The 23,468-nt window shown below is 38.2% G+C and overlaps 1 protein-coding gene across 6 annotated transcripts in view; it reads left to right on the top strand.

The window, feature by feature from the left end:
* The window catches only part of ZMAT4 (zinc finger matrin-type 4), a 380,296-nt gene that overhangs the window by 215,854 nt on the left and 140,974 nt on the right, over positions 1–23,468 (top strand). For 5 of the 6 annotated variants that reach the window (XM_016959386.4, XM_009455235.5, XM_063817046.1 and 2 more), the window contains exon 5: positions 10,927–11,154. The exons of the other annotated variant lie outside the window; for it this stretch is intronic. In XM_016959386.4, coding sequence (XP_016814875.1) covers positions 10,927–11,154 — 228 coding nt within the window. The remainder of the gene's footprint in view (positions 1–10,926; positions 11,155–23,468) is intronic. 6 annotated transcript variants of the gene reach the window in all.

The following is a 23,468-nucleotide window of genomic DNA, read 5'->3' as shown; positions in this document are numbered from 1 at the left end:
GTGTCTAAACATCCCCAAGGTGATTCTGACAGGAACCTAATCCAGTGCTTTCCTAATTTAATTTGCATATGAGTCACTCAAGCCTCTTGCAAAATGCAGATTCTTATCCTGTGGTCCAGGTTGGGGCCTGAGATGGGCTTCTTTAATCAGCTACCTAGTGCTTTGAATGGTCTTGGTGGGTGGTGCACACTTGGAGCAGCAGGTTTTAAAGCAGCTACATCCTCACTGGCTGTTAATGATACACTTGTCCTAAAAAAAATCCCTCAAAATAAATCATTCATATTTTGTCTCATGTGCTCCCTTCCATCTGTGTCTGCATGGCAATAATGAAGTATGCAATTTTTGACCAAGCCATAGTTAAATTAATAATTGTGGGTGACACAGCAGAATAATTCAGGCTCTAAGTAGGCTTCTGCTCCCCTAGGGACTGAATTTGCTTAAGGATTTTCCAACTTTTGTCTGCAAGTCTTATGTACCCTAAAACCGACTTCCTCCTTTGCAGTGCTCCTTTGTTCATCAGCCTCATTGCTCAATTGGAGAAGCAGTGGTGTAGGGGTGTGGTCTTCAAGCCCTCAGGGACTAGGGTACCTTCTTGCTTTTACATTTAATACTCTGAATTCTTTCAATCTTGGTGATGGGAGGGACTTGACATGATGGAGCAGAGTAGCCCCATCTACCTTACATCTGATCTCAAGAGTTCTAGAGTTGCTTTTGATTTCATAGACTGACTCAGAACAGCAGTTCCCAAATGGCAGTTGAGATAAAGTGCTTTATTTCTAGATTAAATTCAAAGTGATACATGCAAAATATATGCATAACTAATATTCATCATTTAAATACAAAACGCAGCCAATTTTCATAGCTTGCAAACCATGGGTTATAAAGACCAATGTTATTTTTAGGGATATATGCTTAAGGCAACTCAAAATGGAGGTTCAATAGAGAAACCATGAGGTCCCTTTTTTCAGGGGTGGGGGTGGTAGCTGAAGAGCGGTTATAGACACAGGCATTCCACTCACAGAATGGAACAGCACCAACTTCCGTAAATTCATTCTAAAGTCACAGCTCTATTCTAGCCCAGGACAAAAGGCCACCCTCTTTGCCTCTCTTCCTCTAAACTTAGCCTGCACTTTCTCTCTGCTGTGCCTCTGGCACTGATCACTTTCCTCATCTTTGAATTCTCTATAAATATTCATAAGGATATAAGAAATGATCCAGGAAGCTGGCTCTCTAGTTGAATAGCTAATGCTGCCGGATAAGTAAATCATTCCCCAACCCTGAGCACGGGGTATGGATTAGGTGTCTGGGGAAGACTGGTAGAATTAAAAGAACCAAAGCTGGTTTCAGTTCCCAGGTGTCAGTGCACCAGTCCTGTAGCTCCTATAGGATACTGCCAGTGATCCAGGGGGTGCCTCCAGCTCAGTACTCCAAGAGCGGCACCTGCAGTGGGCATTGGGAGTGCCAGTGGCTCAACCAGTTCCTGTCAGGGAAGCCCACGTTGTCCTTTTGGAACTCCGTGTTAAATGTGGGGTTTGAGGTTTACGACAAAAGGCCATCATGGTTTCTAGCAGTGCCCAGTTAGCAGATCATTGATTCTTGCTAAGCAATGCGTGAAGTCATAACTCTTAGAGTTTCTGAAATTTTACCACAGTCTTAATGTCTCTGTACTCTTCTTTTTCTTTTGCTATTCCCTTAGGTCGAAAGAAATGCCTAATAGGTAAGTTTATTAAATAGCTAGGTCCAAACAACTTAAGTACTTATGTCCTAATAATTTAGTAGCCATCTGATTTTTTTTTTTTTTTTCTAAGACGGGATCTCCTCTGGTCCCAGGCTAGAATGCAGTGGCACAAATATGGCTCACTGCAGCCTTGACCTTATGGGATCAAGCAATCCTCCCATCTAAGCCCCTCCCTGTGTAGCTGGGACTACAGGCGCATGCCACCATACCCATCTAATTTTTGTATTTTTTGTAGAGACTGGGTTTTGCCATGTTGCCCAGGATGGTTCCAAACTCCTGGGCTTGAGTGATCCACCCATTTCAGCCTCCTGAAGTTCTGGAATTACAAGCGTGAGCCACTGTGCCTGGTCTGAAATAATTATACCCACAAATTGAAAAAAAAATTCATAACATTTTTGTTTCCTTCTTAAATAACTACACTAATGAATGTGTTTGCCTGGTGGGTACTGCATAACTTTAAAACCAAATTGGACCTTGTCACCTGTGTTTCTTGTTTCTCAGTGAATGATTTGATTGACTGGTCATACACAGCAGTATCCAAAAACCCAGTTTCACAGAAATCAAAATAATTAAAAGGAATGTAGCATCTAAGTTGAAACTGTGAGCTACCTTAAGCTAATGGTCCCTGTGGTGTCCAACAGATGTTATGAGGCTTTCCTCAAAATGTTAAAATACCTTACAGATTTCTTATGACTTAGTTCATTGTGTCATCATAGGACAGCTCTGCACAGAGTTTGAGAACTGTGGCCATAACCGGAGATTTTAATAATGAACTCAGGGAGTGTAGCACCTTGACTGAGTAGTGTTTGAAGATTTAATACCATGAGTATACTACAGGGAAATAACTGATTTTCAGATCCGTCTGGACAGGGTGGATGCTATCATTGATTCCGGCATTCATCGTTATACCTGCAGGATGTCCTCAAGTACAGCAGTTTATGTAAGAGAAGTGATTTCTTCTCTTATGTAAGTTACACTATGGAGAATAAGCTGCTCCCTTCATTCAAGAAGGGTTTATTTAACACCTATTATGTGCCAAGCCCAGTTCTAGGTACCTGGAATCTATCAGTAAACAAAGGATAAAAATCCTTGCCTCATGGACCTTAGATTCTGGCCTCTTGATTTCAAGGCAAAGAATGTGCAATATTACAGCCTTTGGATTCTTTTGCCAAGAAACACAAGAAAGTCATAAAAGGACTTTTATCCCCTCTAAAGTTCTATTTAATGGCGTATTTTCAAAGATTAAAATTCTGCAGAAAACAAGCATACTTACAATATTTAGAACTTATTCAAGTGACTGAAACTAGAGGGAATTATTCTATATTAATGAAACTCAATGGTCTATGAATACTCTCTTAATGAAGACTGACGATATATGAATGCAGTGTGGGTAAAGAAGCAACTTCTGTTAATAGGCTGATTATACTTAGAAGGTTGATGCATAATTGAATTGGACAGTCCCCTTAAGTCATCTTCATTTTCGTTCATTCTCAGGAAATGTGAAATGGCATGTATTTTGAAACATCGGATATATTATAGTGCTTTTTAATTTCCTTTGTGGTATAAAATAAATAGCATGTGGATTTTTCTATCTCATGGTGCTGGGTAGCAGAATTCGCATCCAGACATATCATGTGAGAAGACACGTACTTCTTTTTATCTAAACAATTAGAGCCATATTTGGATCTGTGATAACAGTGGGACAACTGCTTTTCTCAGGATCTTTTAGAGAAATCAGGGAAGCTGGTACTTTCACATTATGTTCTGACTGGGCCAGCCTTCCTCCAACTCATTTTACCTCAACTCTACAATAAATTAGTAATAAAGCATTGCAAATAAAATCTTCTGAGATTTAAGACTGGGTTGTGGCACCACAAGTTCCCTAAGCAGTGTTTTTTAGACTTTGTACTAAAACAAGGTAATATTAAATGTGGCCTATATATAAATGGTAAAATAAAAATGTCTTCCATCTACATAGGGGAGTATATATCCATGAGTACAAAGCAGATCACCCATATTCCACAACTCAGAAACACCTATTACTAAGATTTTTATCTATAGCCTTCTAGTCTACATTGTTTTATACATATATATAGTAATAGTAGTAGTTATAGTTATATAAAGTTTTGCAGCTATGTGTATAAGTGATTTTGTTGATATTATACATATAAACCACATCTTTTAGTTTACATCCTGTTCTGAACATGTCCCCAGGTATCTAAATACTTTTCTAAAACATACCTTTTTTTAATTTCTGCATGTCTTTCAGAGTATAGATGACTAAAATTTATTTAATCTATCATCTATTAAGAGTATCTAACTTGTTTCTTTAACCCTGTAAAATAAGTTTAATGAAACTATCAAATATTTAATGTTTAGCTATAATATTTATCAAAACATGAAAATTCCCCCGAAGTTGATATTAAAAGTCACCAGTACTTTTCTTCATGTATTTATCACATGTTCATTGAGCATCTACTATCTACACAAGAGGCCCACGCCTCTGCCAGAGATGCAAAATAAATCTAAGTATGAGGCCTGACTTTGTGGTGGGCACGGAGGTGAGGTGCTTCCCTGAAGAGGAGGCTGGACTGTGTGGTGACAGCACTACAGAATGACACTGACAGCTGCCTCTTAAGCCACTCACTGAATGATCTAATCTAACTTTACTGTTGGTAGCATTTGCAAAAAACAGTGATATTTGCTGAAGAAATACTGCTATCATTAATTTGATTTAGGGTAGGAAAAAAATAAAGGCAGTTTATCATAGGGACTGGAAATCAGAAAAAGTGTTTTTTAGAAAAAATGCACATTTCCAAATAATCGCCACTGAGAGCAGATGTTGAAGCCTAGGAAATGTGTTTTGATTCTAGAATTAATCTGTTTGTTTATTTGGCCTATTGCTCTGTAGGCATTATTGGAAACGAGTTGACATTGAAATATGGGGCTGGTCTTAGAGTCCAGAGATCTGGTCTTTACCACTTCCTCTGCTGCTTATTAATCAAGGGACTCTACACTAGTGGGTTCATCTCGCTGGGTTTCAAGCTGCCTTATTGACCAGACAAAATCTCTGAGTAACTTAAGAAAACACAAGGAACAGACATAATAAACTGCATAATATCACACAACTGGGAAGAATTATTGTTGTGGATAAGAATGGCTTAGGTGAGAGAAACCACATACTTTAAAATGAATAAATTCTGGCTTTATTTCTCTATATCAAAAGCCCCCACATCCCTTGTGAGAATGAATTAAACTTCGCTATCCTAAAGCCTAGAAAGCATTAAGCATGAGAGAAAAGGGAGAGAAAAGAGGAGAAAAGAAGGAAGGAAGAAAATAAAGAGCCAGGGGCTTGGGGAGGGAGCTTGATGGGGGATGTAGAGAGAGAAAGTGTATGTGTGTGTGTGTGTATGTGTGCATTAGACATGTAGAGATAGAGAGAGAGAGAGAGGAGTGTATGTTGTCAGCTTGAATGGCAGAGAACCCTGTGGCTCCTTGGCAAACTGGAAGGGCCTAGAAGGCAGACAGGCAGGTAGGAATTTATCTCACTGCTGACGGTGTCACCCTCTTCCCCAGCTAATGACGCTCACCTGGTGGTCTGACAGAGCTTTGAGATCTGTCCGTGAATCTTGTCTTCTCGGTTGAAACACCTGCTCTCATCTCTGGAACAGTTGTTCCCAAAGTCTTTACTAATTTCCCAGGATGATGTTAAATCCAGTCTGTCCTCCGAAGCTGGGGTGACCAATTTCAGTTTGCCTAGGACTTTCCTTGTTTTAGCCCCAAAAACCGCAGGTCCTGGGAAACCCTCTAAGTCCCAGGAAAGCTAGGATGGTGGGGCCATACTGAAAGCTGGAGTTAGGGTTTGGATGCCAGGATAAACAAGTCAGAGTAAAAGGTTTCCTGTTTGAAAGTAAATTTTCCAGAAGGATGTGCACTCTCTGCAACTTACAGATATAGGCCACCTCAGAAAATATAAGTTTGGGGGAATAATGGCTTTTAATATATTTAGTTGAATCCAAAAGAAGGAGAGAGACTGTGATATGTATGTACACTTTGACATGTTACCTTTCTTCAATTTAGCCACCAGGACCTTGTCAGGTACTGGCTTATATTTATATTGACTGGCACAGGACTTAGCTACCTAAGCTCTAAATGACACAATCTGGAAGAAACAAGAAAACTCTTGGTTACCATATTTCTTTACTTTCTCATAGTGTAAAGAACATTTTATTTATTCATTCATTCATTTATTCATCAAAAGGCTTGGAATTTACACTATGTGTCTGTTGCATGCAAAGTGCTGGCGCCATGAAGAGTTAGGTTGTAGAATATGTTAGACAATTAGACAATGTAGCCAATTACAGAATGAGGAAATTTTCTGATAGAGACTGATATGGTTTGGCTGTGTCCCCACCCAAATCTCATCTTGAATTGTAGCTCTCATAATCTCCATTTGTCGTGGGAGCGGGGACCCAGTGGGAAGTAATTGAATCATGAGGGTGGTTACCCCCACACTGTTGTTCTAGTGATAGTGAGTGAGTTCTCACAAGATCTGATGGCTTTATAAGGGGCCTTCCCGTCCTTTGCTTGGCATTTCTCCTTCCTGCTGCCATGTGAAGAAGGACGTGTTTTCTTCCACTTCTGCCATGATTGTAAGTTTCCTGAAGCCTCTCCAGCCCTGTGGAACTATGAGTTAACTAAACCTCTTTCCTTTGTAAATTACCCAGTCTCAGGTATGTCTTTATTAGTAGGGTGAGAACAGACTAACATAGAGACACACACAGGAGCTGTGGAAATATTTTTATCCTTAAATCAACTATGATTATTATGCATGGAATAAATAAATATAAGATGAATATACATATTATTTTATATTATTACTCAAGACAACATATCCAACAGGTGACAGCAGCTGATAACATACTCCTTGACAAACCTTGCACAAGGTACTAAGAGTGATGTTGAAATTCATTCCATGATGAGGTGATTCTTAGAAATCAAGTGTTGAAAACTGACTTGCTTCAATTAGCTCAAGCCTTAGAGGGCTCGCATTGATTTTACTGACTCTGAATCAACCACAGATCCATGATCTTTTGTTGAAAATATTTGGGGCTGATTGTATTTTGCAGATCAGAAATTGTAGGATTTGGGATGTATAATAAGGCACAGATACCATACACTGTGTTTATATGGAGATAGGACAGCAGTCCATGACCAAAGATATTAATAATTCTATTGCAATATGTATGTACGTTTATACCAAATGTAAAGACTATAAATAATCTCATGAGACTTCAGGTCAGGTTTTGGTAATAAATGAATCTGAAAAAACTTGAGTTTCAGGGGTTTTTGCATTTTTATGAATTGAAACAGGGATTGTGAAAATGTACTAGAAGAGAGCCAATGCAAAAGTGTCTAATGGGAGCTTCCGTTCCAATTTCCCTTACACATACACACAGATGCGCATTCACACAGCTAAGGTTACAAGGTGGTATTTAAGAAATGCCAAATGAATTGTGCAGTGAGTAAATGCTTTATAAGCTTAGAGGAGGGAGAACTACTTCTTGCTTAGGTTGTTAAGGCCCCACAAAGCATATGGGATTCAGTAGCATCTTGTGGGACAGGTGCATGGCTATGTGGAGAGCCTGGTACAGGTCAGCACACCATTCTGGTCATGGCCTTGGGCAAAGCCTGGTGGGATAATAGCTTAATGTTCTCTTGAGTTTCTTCATGGGGAAAGGAATCAGAATTTCCATCTAACTTTACCAATATTAATTTATAATGTTAGCTACTATTTTAGAGATTCTTTTATGTTATGGTGAAATGGGAAAATTAATTGGGGTTTTAAAAAGGCAAGTAATTATTTCTTTCTGTCTCATGGATGATATGACATTTTGGCTATTGCCTACAGCAAAACTAGCTCCATTGCTGTTGGATGTATTATGCTTCTTTCTTTTATGTGAAGATCTAAGAAAGCTTCATTTTATAGTTATTTTCAAAGAAAATGTGGCAATATTTAGATCATTTGTTCTCAACATTGGCCGTGCTTTGGAAACACGAATCAGGCTGTGGGAGGAGGGAGGTTTTAAAAACATCCTGATGCTTGCTTCCCACCCCCAGAGTTTTTGATACAATTGATCTGGGGCACAGTCTGGACACAGAAACTTTTAAAGCCTGGTGAGTTTAATGTTGAAATTACTGGTTTCGATTAATTGACTTTTGGTTGAATCTATATAAAGGGCAGGTAAAGTAAATATTTAGTTAATATTTTTTGCAATTAGAATAAAAACAAACTATGAAATCAAAATAGAAATTAACTACATGTCAACTAAAGTGTTTTTTAAAGCATGTTTTTAAACCAAAAGATAATCTTTGCCCCATTCTTCATTCATTTTATTGGAATAATACACTCTGCCAAAGCATGTAAGTGTTAGGGTTCATGTACACACACAGATTTATCATTAAAACCTGGAAACTGCTCTCCTCCCACATAATTTCTATATTTGGTATTGAATGAAAGCTGTAGAAGGGACAGAGCTTCCACAATTTGTTCTGTCCACACCCTATGGGTTAGCTGCAAAGTATGTTAATTTTAAAAGAGATGGTGAGTCTGAATTTTTACCTTGAGGAAACCAGGGACATTAGAAATTTGCCAAAGGTCACACAGCTCACTGATGGTGGAGTCCCACCCAACCAGAGTTCTGTCTTTGATTCAAGGCTGTTTTTATGCTACTGCCTTTGCCTGCTTTTATAGGCACTAAAGGAATATAAGCTGGGTTGAAATGAGTGAAGACAGTTACAACGGAAGCAAAAAAAAAAAAAAACCCTTTAAACTTTCAGACTATACACAAGATAGTGGAATTATTCAGAGGGAGAAGCTACATCAAATTACTTCCTTATGTGCAAGATAAGATTATCTTATTTGATGAATATTCTATTGTGCCTCACTCCTACCAGGATATGGTGTAGAAGGTATCAGTTGATAAAATCGACTAAAATGTTTTATAGGGCTTACTTTAAAGAAAAATAAATTATGCTTCAAGAGTCAACATTTATTCATATTGTAGACATTTGATATGTTTTCCATTGCCATCAAAAACAATAGCTAGCTATAAATCCTCAGAAATTGATAAGGATTTGGGAAGCTTTGAAAGTGAGATTCAATTACCTTCAGAAAAGTGGATAGAGATCTTTTCACATCCAGGTCAACTGCATATTTGTAGCTTTTATTTCTAAGTCATAGCAGAATGATACTGGGTGGCTGCTGGAATGGCCCACATTTGAGCTTTATTTCTACATGGTGATACAGACCAAATCCCACAATGAGGCTTTTAAGGGGCGTACTGTTTGTGAGTCCCTGTAGAAATAACACCATTAAGTTTAATCTAAACTAGCTAAAACTTCTCGATATGATGAAATCTCTGGATAAAGAAAAAAGAGCTTCTTAGACATACTGTTATGATACAGGCATTACTTGAATTAAAATGTCACTTAACAAGTATTTGTTTCTATATAAGTTATTTAATCAAACAAAAAGTCCACCTAAAAGTTACCTGAAAGCTTGGGGAGTTGGTTAATTGGCTCCTTAACTTGTTATTGAGGTCTCGGACCTCAGCTTTTCCTTGGAACGACAACCCTAATGCTCGTGGTTTTGCCAGCTGCATCCCACATCTCAGAGACCAAGAACACACACAGGATGCTGCTATACTGCTTTAGGACTAATGGCCCATGTGAGAATTTACATATTGATTTCTTCTCCAAAATATTTGGATCGGAATATTTTTTCCAAAATTTAATGAAATCCTATATGAAATAGAAAGATGATGGATCTAGAAAAAATGTCCCTTAGCTTATTAAGAAGTATGAAAAGGATCCTTGGGAAGGTATTGAAGGGAACATTGACTTTGGGAATTCCAGATTTCATTTTAGTCCTGTTTTTCCCATCACTAGATATCTCACCTTCAGTAAGCCACTGGCATTTCTGAAATCAATCTATCATCTGAGAAATGGGATAAAAGGCCAAGTCATAGTCCTTGTAAGGATGGAAGCAACTTGTATGTTGTAATACATAGAAAAGTTATTTTTACTTTCCATTAGTAAGCTCCTGCAAGTTAGGCTCTTTTTTGTTTGTTTGTTTTCTGGACCAGAAATAATCCTAAGCTCACAATAAAATGTGTTAATTTAATAGGTGGAACAATGAAATCTCAAAATAGTGATACATGTCTATTCTGTTTGGATAAGTACACCTGATCTATAGTATTTTTCTTTTGGTTTTTAGAAAAACATTGTTATTTCAGCATCAACGTGAGCAGGTAGAGGTTGAAAACAGCCTATTACAATAAACTGAAGCAGCTGACAATAAAATTAGCATGACTTCCTCAATTAATACAACCCATGTCACCAAAAGATCAGTTTCTACCACTTAGCCAAATCCTTTATTTATTGGTTAATTACATTTATAGCACACAAACTTCCAATTCATTCATTCGGAATCTTTTGAGTCATGATTGTCCAATGTTTACTTCAAGTATTAGCTTTATTTTGACTGATAGATCACTCCCTTACCTCTAAGAATTTATTTATTTAGTTGCATTTTATCCAATATTTATTTTTAGTGTTATGCACACACAAAAATAATTGAAGGCAATTACAATAGGCTTATTGCATTATTAGTGATGCTAGAAAAATTAAGTTACTGCTCAAGTTTTACCTGGCTCATTGAGCTTGTCCCCTGTATTTTACTACCTTTTTTTTTTCTCTAAATGCCAATGTTAGAGCAGAATGCATTTTAAAAGTGAGTGGGAAAGGCCTTCAATAACCATGTTTTCAAAGCTACTCCAGGCAGCCAAATACTTAGAGCTATTGTCCATAGCTCCTGAGAGCCACAGTGGGAATAACTGAGAACTTATTTTTTAAAATCTTATTTTTCCCCTAAGGGATGGTCTCCTGAATTATCAGATTTTGGTATAACAATACGCAAACTCTGATCTCAATACATTAAGAATTTTTATTTGTGTCCCAACTCAAAAATGAAAGCTGGCAGGGCTAATTTTCCTGCTGTCAATGAACTCTTGGGGATGTTTAAGCTCTAGAGTGAACCGGAGACTTTTGGTCTTCGGGTATTGAGGAAGAGTGGACTCAGTGTTGGACTAACGTGGCTGTGGTTCTCTGGTTGTTTCCTTTCACAGCAACACCCCTGAGCCCACTTAAGCCCCCACGGATGGACACTGCTCCGGCGGTCGCATCTCCCTATCAAAGAAGAGATTCAGACAGATACTGTGGGCTCTGTGCAGCCTGGTTTAATAACCCTCTGATGGCCCAGCAACATTATGATGGCAAGAAACACAAAAAGAATGCGGCAAGAGTTGCTTTGTTAGAACAACTGGGGACAACCCTGGATATGGGGGAACTGAGAGGTAAGGGCAGCTCTTCTCACTTCTGCCACAAAACTGGGCTTTCAGAGAAAAGATGGGGCTTTCACAAATCGGAATGATTCTTCTTCTTGCTTTAATTATTAAGGAAAAAGTGAGGCTCACCCAAAAGAAATGGACAAGAAAGGAAATGAGCAGAAGGCTTGCTTTAGTTTAATTTTTATAATCTCCTTTGTTTCAAAGTGTTAATTTCCATATTTTTATTGACTGCTTTTCAGACCAAAGGCACATTCATGAACCAGATTGTTTTCCTTCTGCTTTATCTTTAACTGCCTTCTTTAACAAATGCTTTTGTAGAGTAGCAGTGTTTAAAAAAGAAAAAAAAGATGCTGAATGGGAGGCTGAGGCGGGCGGATTGCTTGAGGTCAGGAGTTCAACACCAGCCTGGCCAATATGGTGAAACCCCGTCTGTATTAAAATACAAAAATTAACCGGCTGTGGCAGTGCGCACCTATAATCCCAGCTACTTGGGAGGCTGAGGCAGGAGAATCGCTTGAACCCGGGAGGCAGAAATTGCAGTGAGCCGAGATTTCGCCATTGCACTCCAGCCTGGGTAACAGAGTGAGACTCTGTCTCAAAAATTAAAAAAAAAAAAAAAAAAAAAGATGCTAAAAAGGCCAAATGGTATTATCTTACCTTAAACTTTTGTGCTTTTATAAATTTAGCCAAAACAAAGCAACAAATTGACTCAACTTAATGACTTGAAGCAAGCCCAAGCCCCTTCAATAAAATCTCCAGGAAATCACGGCAAGACAGTGCTGTGTGGCACTATGTAGTCAACACCTGTCTCCTCCGCACCATGCCCAGACAGGGTTTTCTTGACAGCTAGAAACCATGTATCATTTGAAGTTCCTGTGAGGTTTCACAGAAGCTGCTGAATTTGGAAAACATAGCATGAGGATTACTTCTGTGGATTCCTTAGGAAGCCATCAACCAATTTGTGGGACTAAATAGAATATTTTATCACCAGCAACCATTTAAGCATTTTTGATCACCTACATACTTTTGATCAGCTCGATGTTGGCAGCATAGAAGTACAGCAAAATTGCATATTATATTTTCTGAGAAAATGCATTTATCTCAGAAAAATAAAAATAATTCTGCAAGGGGTGCTATTGATACTATACTTCAGATTTGGTGTAAGTTTGATGAGCTTTTGTGGGCAGGTCATTCATAACGGCTGTAAGCTATAGATAATAACATTTGCAAATCAATTTGGAGACAGCAACCTGGGTTTAAACAGGGTTCTGCCTACAGAGCCTACAATTCTAATTACCGTAATCTGGCTGTGAACCTGTAAGGGGGATAATTATAACAGAAAATGACTTGGAACATTTCTAGACAAAATAAGTAATATAAAAGGTCATGCTACAATGAGTTGAGAGGAGGGACAGGTCACTTCTCAATATGTTGGTTGCAGAAGATCTCACCAAGGGAATATACTTGATTTGGAACTGGAAAAGTGGGTGGCATTTTAGAAGGTCAGAAGGCATTCCATGTGAGCAGAATCACATATGCATGGGCAAAGGTCAGGAAACAAGCTAGAGACAGCTAAGAAGTCATCATGGAAGAATCTTATACTGCAGCATAGATTTAAAGTTGGAGATCCATGGCTACGTACATAGAGCTTGATTCGAGATTGATTTTTTCCAAAAGACCTGATTAAAAACAACAAAAAAAGAGCAAATATTAATAACACTTTATTTATGTGTATGTGTTCTAGCTACAGAAAAGCAACTTGGGGCTTCCTATTTCAGTATGTTGGATAAACTCATTGCAGAAGCTGTTGAGTCAATGGTACTACTGCTTTTTGATGGAGGATTTCACATGTTTTCAGTCTATGTCTTGTTAAAACAATAGGCAGGGTCTCTCCATAGCTGAAGGCCTACCTGCAATGCCTGTGTTACTGGCAGATAACAAGTTGTCTCAGTGACTCCTTCCCGGCTGGGCGGTGAAGGAGAAAAATAGGACTTTATTTATGTTTGGTGCCAGATATTATGACTTGAAGAAAAATTATTCCTAGAGCACATTCTTCCTGTCTATTTTGAATTATCAGTGCTGCATCTTTTATGTACAACTACATCTTAATGACTTTGGTGTCTGAATTCTGTAACATTTGAGCAGCTTCTCTTTCATACAGAAGACAAAAAGGCTGCTTTGACTCGATAACTCAATGTGACTGTGACTCAGTAGCCCATGGAATGCGATTAGCATTGAGCACAATGCCCTTGAAACCAACCTTTCCACACGCTCCAGGTGATATCCTGATAGATATTTATTCAAGCATTAAATATTGCAAAAGCTTAAGAATAAAGCAACTATGGTAACCCAGCACTTTGAAACACACACACATGCCACACACACCCGCCTCTATTCCTGGAATGCTTCTAATGTATGATCAATCAATTAATAAAGGCAAAAATGCTAATCCATAAATATAGGCATATCTATGATTTTAATAAAATGGTATCAGGCAGCTGAAGCATGATATAGCAATATAACAGGATGGTAGGCTTTTTCTCTTTCTCTCATAGCACTTCTCACATTTTTAAACACCGCCTTGTTTACTTACTTTTTTTTGTATTTTCTTTCTCCCTACTTACTTTATAGATTATTAGCATCTTAAAAGCAGGCATTTATGTCTGGTTTGCTCATTTGTATGTTCAAAACACCTAGAGTAGTGGCAGACACATAATAGTTACTCAATAGTTTCTGAATGAATGAATGAACAGAGAATGCCCTAAAACAAAATCACTTGAAATCTTACATTCTTAACATGGCAATCATTTTCATTTCTAGAAGGATTCTGATTTAATATTTTTTATAAGAAACTATTTCTAATTTTGTTTTAATTTTTTAAAATGATGCATATTATATGTATAGTGAAATGCAGAGATATTACATGTTACAGTTCTATGAGTTTTGACAGTGCAAACACCTGTGTAACCCACAGCCCTATTAAGATACATAACTTTTCTATCATGGGAAAATTCCCATGTCAACTCCAACCCTCCATTCCAGAGAACCACTTTTCTCATTTTTTCATCATAGATTAGTTTTGCTTGTTCTAAAACTCCACATAAGTGGAATCATAAAATATGTATTTCTTGTGTGTCTGGCTTATTTTGGATCGCACATTGTTTATGAAATTTATCCATTTATAGCATATAAAGCAAAGTAGTACCTTTTTTATTACTGAGTAGTATTCTATATGCAAAAATACCACAGTTTGTCTATCCACTCTATTCATTGATGACCTTTGGATTATTTTGGTGCTATTTTAGATAAAGCTTTCATGAACATTACGGCACAAGACTTTTTTTGGTCAACGTATGTTTTACTTCTCTTGGTAAATAGGCATAGGATTGCTGGGTCATAAGTTGCATGTATTTTTAACTATAGAAGAAACTGCCAAAATCTAAAATAGTTGCATTATTTTGCACTTCAAAAAGCCAACACATAAAAATTCCATAGCCTCACCAACATCTGTTCATGGCAGTCTTTTAAATTTTAGCCATTTTAGTGCATATAGGAGGGTATTTCATGATGCCTTTAATTCATATTTCCATATTGACTAATGATGTCAAGTACTTTTTTTTTTTTTTTGAGACGGAGTCTTGCTCTGTTGCCAGGCTGGAGTGCAGTGGCACCATCTCAGCTCACTGCAACCTCTGCCTCCCAGGTTCAAGAGATTCTCCTGCCTCAGCCTCCCAAGTAGCTGGGACTACAGGTGCATGCCACCACGCCCAGCTAATTTTCGTATTTTTAGTAGAGACGGGGTTTCACCATGTTGGTCAGGATGGTCTTGATCTCTTGACCTCATGATCTGCCCACCTTGGCCTCCCAAAGTGCTGGGATTACAGGTGTGAGCCACCACACCCTGCCGTCAAGTACTTTTTAAATGTGCTTATTGGTCATTTGTGTATCTTCCTTTGTGAAGTGTCTGTTCATGTCTTTTATCTATTTTTAAAAATTTGTTTTTTGCCTTTTATTAATGAGATGAGGTAGAAGGCTTTCACATATGGATTCACATTCTTTGTTGAATATATGCATTATGAATATTTTCTCCTAGTTTGTGACTTGGCTATTAATTTTCTTAAGCCTTTCAATGAGCAGGCATTTTTAAATTTTGGGAGGCTAACTTAACTTTTTTATTCTTTTATAATCATTGCTTTTTGTGTCTTACCTAAAAAACTCTTTGCCTGTACCAAGATATTCTTGTATGTTTTCTTCTACAAATTTCATAGTTTTAACTTTTACATGTAGGATTATGATGTATCTGAAATTAATTTTTGTGTACAGTATGAAGTAAAGGTTAAAATTTATTTCATTTTTATATATTTACACAGTTGTTACAGAAAGTTGCAGAAAATATTTACTTTTCCTCATTGAATTGCCGTGAATGACCTTTATTGAACATCTTTTGATTGTGTGAGTCTATATCTGGACAATTTATTCTGTTCCATGGATCTCTTTGTCTTTATACCAGCACCACACTGTAATGATTTTTCAGCATTCTAGAAGTCTCGAAATGAGGTAGTGCAAGTTCTCCAACTTTCTTCTTCTTTCTCAAGATTATTTGGCTGTTCTAAATCCTTTAAATGTCTATATAAATTTTAGAATCAATCTTGCATAAAAGCTTTGTTGGAATGTTGAATGGGATTGAATTCAGTCTATAGACCAATTTGGGAATAATTTATTTAAATTCTTCAAAGTATTGAGTCTTCCAATCCATGAACATCCTGTATCTCTCTATTCATTTATGTTTAGGTTGTATAGGCAATGTTTTGTAGTTTTCAGTGTAAAGGTTTTGCACACCATTTGTTAAATGTGTCGCCAAGTACAATTGACTCTTGAACAACACAAGGATCAGGGGCACCAACCCCCTACACGGTTGAAAATCTGCAAATAACTTTTGACTCCTCAAAAACTTAACTACTAATAGCCTACTGTTGACTGGAAGCCTTACCAATAACATAGTTGATTAACACATATTTTGTGGGTTATACATACTTTATACTGTAATTTTACAATAAAGTAACATAAATAAAATGTTATTAAGAAAATCATCAGGAAGAGAAAATATATTTACTATATGTTAAGTGGAAGTACTCATCATCTTCATGTTGAGTAGGTGGAGTAGGATGAAGAGGAGGGGTTGGTTCTGCTTCTCAGGGGTGGCAGAGGCAAAAGCGGTGGAAAAGGTGGAAGGAGAGGCAGACAGTCAGGCACTCTCGGTGTAACTTTATGAAATACATCATCATTTATTTGACTTTTTTGCTTTTTTATTTCTCTAAAAATGTTTGTCTACAGTACCAGTCCCTCCATTGCTTGCTTTTATTTCAGTATCTGTATCATATAAGGGCCCATGTCATAAAAGAAGTCAAAAAGCAGTCTTGAATCATTGGACTGCTTCTGCCAGATTGTCTAACATCGACTTGTTTTCTGGCACTGCTTCTTCAATGTCTTCTTCCTCATTATCTGTCACTGGCTCAGATGCACTCACTTCCATCAAGTTGTCTTCTGTTAATTCCTCTGGTGTAGTGTCTGTTAGGCCTTAGATTCCAAACTTTCATAATGTTTTCTCTATCAGAGTTCTCTTCCATAGTGTCCACAGTCCTGTCCATAGAGTACTGTGTGTAATGAGCCTTAAAGTTCCTGACCCCCCTGACCTATGGGCTAAATTATATACATTGTGTTTAGTCAGGGGTAAACCACTTTGACATCTTCAATGTTGAATTTATGGGGTTCTGGGTAGTCAAGGGCATTGTCCAATATTAAAAAAAAAAAACACTTTAAAAGGCAGTTCCTTACTGGCAAGGTACTTCCTAATTTCAGGGACAAAGCATCGATGGAGCCAATCCAGAAAAATGGTTGTTGTTGTCCAGGGCTTCTTGTACAGCCAAAAGACTGGCAGCTGGTGTTTATATTTTCCTTTCAAAGCTGGTGGGGAAGGTGGGTAGCAGCTTTATAGATAAGGGCAGTCCTGATCATAAACCTGACTGCATTTGCACAAAACAGTAGAGTTAGCCTATCCCTTCCTGCCTTAAACCCTGGTGCTTGCCTCTCTTCCTTAGTAATAAGTGTCCTTAGTGGCATTTTTTTCCCTAGAATAGGGCAATTTTTTCTGCATTAAAAGCCCATTCAGGAGGATTATTTTCTTTTTTTTCTTTTTTCTTTTTTCTTTTTTTTTTTTGAGACAAAGTCTTGCTCTGTCACCAGGCTAGAGTGCAGTGGCGCTATCTTGGCTCACTGCAACCTCCGCCTCCTGGGTTCAAGCAATTCTCCTGCCTCAGCCTCTGGAGTAGCTGGGACTACAGGTGCGTGCCACCATGCCTGGTTAATTTTTGTATTTTTAGTAGAGATGGGGTTTCCCAATGTTGGCCAGGCTGATTCCAATCCTGACCTCAAGTGATCTGCCTGCCTCGACCTTCCAAAGTGCTGGGATTGCAGACATGAGCCACTGCGCCCAGCCACTCCTCAATAGTTTTCTTAATGATTCCTGGGAACTCTTCTGCTGCTTCTTTGCTGGCAGAAGCTGCTCCTCCTATTATCGAACCTTCCCTTGCTGGCATTAACTTCTACAGCTTTAGATCCTTCACCTTCTTTTTGCTTTAAGTTGTCATACAATGAATTCACTTTTTCTCGAATCATATTAGGTATGCCTTTCCTATAGCAATCCTGCACTCACATAAAAGCTGCATTTTCAATACGAGGGCAAAAGTATTTCTCATAAAGTTCAAGGTTTTTATGCCTGCTGATGTGGCTATAGCAACAACTTCATAAATTTCTTTTTCTTGTTTTTTTTTGTTGTTGTTGTTTATTTTTTTTTTAAATAATGGACCTTATGCTGGATTCATTTATCTTGAAGTGGCAGGCAACCAATCTGAAGATCTCCATCCATAGTACATATCAAACCATTCAACTTGTTCTTGTAGTCATGAGTTTCCTGTGCTTCTTAAGAGCACTTCCAGCATCACGAGTTACACTTAGTATAGATCCCATGGTGTTATTCAAGGTTTCCAGCATTGCATTAAACATGATGAAAAACACATGAGAACCTCGAGAGATCACTTTTTACTGCAGTACACAATTTACTGGGGAGACAAACTGCTTACGTGGAGATGATTAGCATCACATGGCATTGTAAGTGAATCCTCACGATACTTGCGCTCATTGCAACAGGAGATGGTTATGAAATTATTGCAGGACAGGGCCGGGCACGGTGGCTCACACCTGTAATCCCAGCACTTTGGGAGGCCGAGGTGGGTGGATCACGAGGTCAGGAGATCGAGACCATCCTGATTAACACTGTGAAACCCTGTCTCTACTAAAAATACAAAAATTAGTCGGGCGTGGTGGCGGGCGCCTATAGTCCCAGCTACTCAGGAGGCTGAGTCAGGAGAATGGCGTGAACCTAGGAGGCAGAGCTTGCAGTAAGCAGAGATTGCACCACTGCACTCCAGCCTAGGCGACAGAGCGAGACTCTGTCTCAAAAAAAAAATAAAAATAAAAATAAAAATAAAGAAATTATTGCAGGCCAGTGTTTACCACCTTAACTTTACGCAGCTATGATTTAATACTGCATCTTTACATTTCTTTACATTTCTTTTGACTACAAATGGCGCCATGCGTGCAGTCTGTGTATATGTGTGAAAGTTTTGATAACTTTCAACTTTTAATAATAGATTTGTGTGTATTTTATAATAGTAAATGTAAAATAGACTAGTATCTACATATATTTTAGGCATTCATGACATACCTAATTTTTATTAATTTTTTGATATTTCTAGGCTTTGTGGTTCTCTGCTTTCTCATATTGTTGCAAATCTCCAGATATTTTTCCGATATATTGATTGAAAAAAATGTGTGTATAAATAGACCCATGCGGTTCAAACTTGTGTTGTTTGAAAGTCAACTAAATTTTGTGTTGTTTAACCCTAGTATACATTGTATTGTATTTTTGAAACTTTATTTTGTGTGTTTTATTTTTATGTGTTGCTGATATATAGAAAATGAAATTGAATTTTGTTCATTGGCCTTGATTCCTGTGACTTCCACATAACTTTCTACTTGTTATTAGTATATACTTTAATGGTGCAAATAATTTCCTCCTTTTGTATTTTTTTAATTTTCACATTAATCATTGGGAACCCTGTGAAATTGTGTTATTCTTGCCTTTGCTTCAAGTAGCAAATCAAATTTTTAAAAATAAAATTATTTTTGTAGATTAACAAAGAATTATAAATGAGGTTGGCCTAGATGGTTATGAATATGCATAACTTGATTGCTGACTCAACTCTAGTGTTATTTGTTCCAGAAAAAGATGATACCTGTCTCTACTTCCAAGTTTTAAATTAATAAGAAAAAAGTCTTATCTTCCTGAATATGTAATGTAATGTAGAAAACAAAGGAAGTTATTGAGTTATGGAATTATAAAGTTCGATGGTCTGAAAGTACTTTAGAGGTTTTCTTTATAGATTAAATTCTTCTTGCCAGTATAAAACACAGATAGAAGGCAGTTTCTTACTTAGAAACAGTGGCCATGTAAATTATAAAATTATGGCTAGGTTAAGATAGAATATTCATTTTGCAGACCTTTATCATGTATTCTTTTAAATACTTTAGGATGGAAAAATGCACAGTTATTTTATTGTTGCAGAGGAAACAAGACTATTCTATTGTAATTCTCATCTGAAGACACAGAACAAAAGAATTCATTAAAAAATTTAATAATGTTTCCAAGAACCGTAAGCTGAGCTGTGCTGGAAAAGACAGTCAATATCATTGAATTATATCCCTTCTTTTTACAGAGAATGATTCTGAGGCCCAGAGACGTGAAGTGACTGTCCCGTTCTAAGTTAGGGCTAGACCCATGGCTCCTCACTGAGGGTGTCACAGTTTCTGGTGATTCATCATTGACCACCCAGAATCCTGAGTAATTAACTCTTTTGTTTAAACAGTTGAGTTTGGGAGACTTGAATATTTTTCGTGTAGAAAACTTGCTTTGAACTGAAGTATAGAATAAGCACAGCCAACTCTGAGTTTTCTGGGAATGGATTATTTGCAACACGCATTATGTACCTTTAACAAAGGACTTTCCCTCACATTCATGACTTCATCTCAGCTGGAGTGAATATAGCCATGCAAAGAACTGTAGTCACTATTCATGGGGGCCTGGGTGAGAGAGGCAAAGTTCTAGAAAGAGAAGACATACTGCTGGAGAGGCCCCTAGAATGTACAATAGCTCCCCCTGTAATGCAGCTGCTGCCTCTCTGTGTGGAAATGGGGATGGATTGCAAGAGGATGCAGGCAGCTTATCTAGGATTTCAAATCATGAAAGTAGTATGTGCGACAGAGGAACAGATTTGCCTCAAGATAAGCAGAACCTGGTGGTTGAGAGGGCTTTACATTTTTTGTTTTGTGTGTGTGTGTGTGTGTGTGTGTGTGTTTGTTGTTGTTTGTTTTTTTGAGACAGTCTTGCTCTGTCACCCAGCCTGGAGTGCAGTGGCGCAGTCTCAGCTCACTGCAACCTCCACCTCTCAGGTTCAAGTGATTCTCCTGCCTCAGACTCCTGAGTAGTTGGAATTACAGGTGCCCACCAGCACGCCTGGCTAGGGCTTTACGTTTTGAATTATTTCTGCTGTGAGCTTTCAAGTGACAGAGGATTAACTGCTTCATATTTTCTTCCACTTAACCTTGGCATGGCCTTTGTCCACATCTCAGGCAGTGGACACCTTAGTCATGTCAATGTGGTGACACTTGTCTACCTTCAGGTACCCAAGTTACCTGTGCATGGGCACTCAGGCTGTGGGTCTGCTCCAAGACCAATCAAAGGAAAGACATTCTAGGTAAATATCAATAGCAATAATTATTTTTAAAAAGTTTTATAAGGTAACCAATGCAACTATTGCTGTGCAATAATTACCTCCAAACTTAGTGGCTTACAACGACATCTCTCACAGTTTCCATGAGGGGATTTGGGAGTGGCTTGGCTCAGTGATTCTGCCTTGAGGTTCTTCATAATATTGTAACAGAGACATCAACCAGGGCTGCTGTCATCTGAAAGCTTGAACGAGGCTGGAGTGTCTACTCCTAAAGCCAGCTCATTGCATTCTGGGTAATAGGTTAGTGGTTGCCAGGCATTGCAGAGGGCAGGACAGATGGATGATAATGGGGTATTGGAAGCATAATGGAAATTATACTTGGATCATGGTGGTGGCAACCTGGCTTTATGGTTTTGTCAAAATCTGAATAGCTATGCACCAAGAAGAGAGCAGTGTGTACATTTAAAAAGCTAAGTAGAAGAGAGAAAAGGCAGCTGGCTTATTGGTGAGAGGCCTCTCACACACCTCTCACACACCTGGCTTATTGGTGAGAGGCCTTTGTCTCCTTGTGGGCCTCTCCTTGGGGTTTTGAATGTACTGGTGTTGTGTTCGCTGGCTTCCTACAGAGTGAGTGACCCAAGGCAGCATCTGGAGGAAGCTCCCCTTTCTATTACACTTGAAGGTCTCTGAGCACCACTTCCACACATTCTATTTGTTAGAACTTCTTCATATCACCCACAGTACCCAAAACAAGGTGTTGCTGATAGAAGTCCTGGAGGATCGGTCTCCCTCCTGTCACCCAGTGGAAAAACTACACTCCACATTCTCCACTGTCTGTGGTACAGTCAGAATTATGGGTCTCAAACCGATGATTCAACATTTTCAAGTACTGAATACTTGACAGAAACTAGTGTCAAATAATATGTACTTTGATTACATTTAATCAATTAAAATAAAAGCATTAGTTCTCTTTATACTAATATTTTCAATCTCTGAAAGCTGTATGTATTGTATCTAGTTAAGAATCAGCAGAAAATAGGACCTTTAAACAGATACGATAATTATAGAACACAATTCTAAATTAAATGTTAGTGAAGAGGTGCCAGAGAAAATACTCAGCTTAGATTACACCTGGTTATTTTTGCATTATTATTTTTAATGTGTTTTGACACCTCAGCTGTTCTATGTAGACTCACTCTGATCTTCAGAGCCCACATTTTGGATTAGATAATTAAACTGCTTAAATGGCTCATGTTCCTGTCATATTATTGGGGTAGGAATGAAGTGGGAAAATAGTGTGATATAGAAGAGATAATTTTGGTTCTCTTATTTTGTCATTCATTCATTCATTCACTTATTCAAACACACTAAGTTCCTGTTATGTGAGAGGCCCTGTGCTTGAATTTATAAGGGAATGTGACTCATCCTCTAATCTCAAAGGGTTTGAAGTCTGAGGAAGGGAGGGGGAGAAGATAATATCTTTATTGAAATAAACATAACACAAAATGTGAAAAAAAAGCTTGGGAGCCCTCCAACCACAATGCTTTGGGAATGGAGAACACAGAAAAAACGACTTCCAACTTGAAGTTAGCATTGAGATATGTAGAAGTTGGTGGCTAGTTTCCCTAGAGTGGAGAGATCAGCATGACTACAGGCCAGAGAGATGGGGAAGGGTGATCATAACTAGCATTCAGGTCAGATGGGACCTTGGGTTCGATGAAGGTAAGAGAAGGCTGAGAAGACAGATTGGAACCAAATTGTAAATGGCCTGGCATGTCAGGCAAAGCGGAACTGTATTTGGTGGCCACTGATGTGTTTTTGAGTAGAGAGATGAATACTTGTCAGTAGAAGATGTGATCATTGGAATGAGGAGATTCTGAAAGCCAGGAGACCAAATCGAATTCATGCAGAGGCCTGCTGAGGGCCTGGAGGAGACCAAGGCAGAGGTCAAGGGGGAAAAGTGGAACAAGTGAAAGATATATTTCTTGGTGCACTATTCAGAGTGCTCTCCCAGTTAGCAAAATGAAAATGAGCCTGTACATTAGAATTCTCAAAGACACCTTGGCAAGGTCAACGTTTCCTATTGGGAACTCCAATAGGAAAAACAGAAATGTAATGAGTAACATGAGTAATAATTTAGATTTCTGTTCAGTCTCAAATCCAACAAGAAATGTAATTGATGAACATTCTCAGTCGTGTGTTTACATACTGTAGGGGCATTCTTCCTTCAGCTGGGATGGGTTTTGCCTGTTATTGTTATTAATGAAGCTAATAAATGGAACACTCTCTAAAGACGCTTGGTTAACTCTTCCATCATCACTGACTAGGTTCCAAAAGAGATGAGAGCTTGGCTTCTAAAATGAAATCATTTTTGCACTACTGCGTCCATTTATGCACTGTGGGCAAACTCAAGCAGGAAATTAGAAACCTATCCGGATTTTAAATATTAGAGTCAGCTACTACATTGGAAAC

This window comes from Pan troglodytes, chromosome 7, assembly GCF_028858775.2.
Source record: "Pan troglodytes isolate AG18354 chromosome 7, NHGRI_mPanTro3-v2.0_pri, whole genome shotgun sequence".
Lineage (NCBI taxonomy): Eukaryota > Metazoa > Chordata > Mammalia > Primates > Hominidae > Pan > Pan troglodytes.
This window is presented reverse-complemented; position numbering and strand designations above follow the sequence as displayed.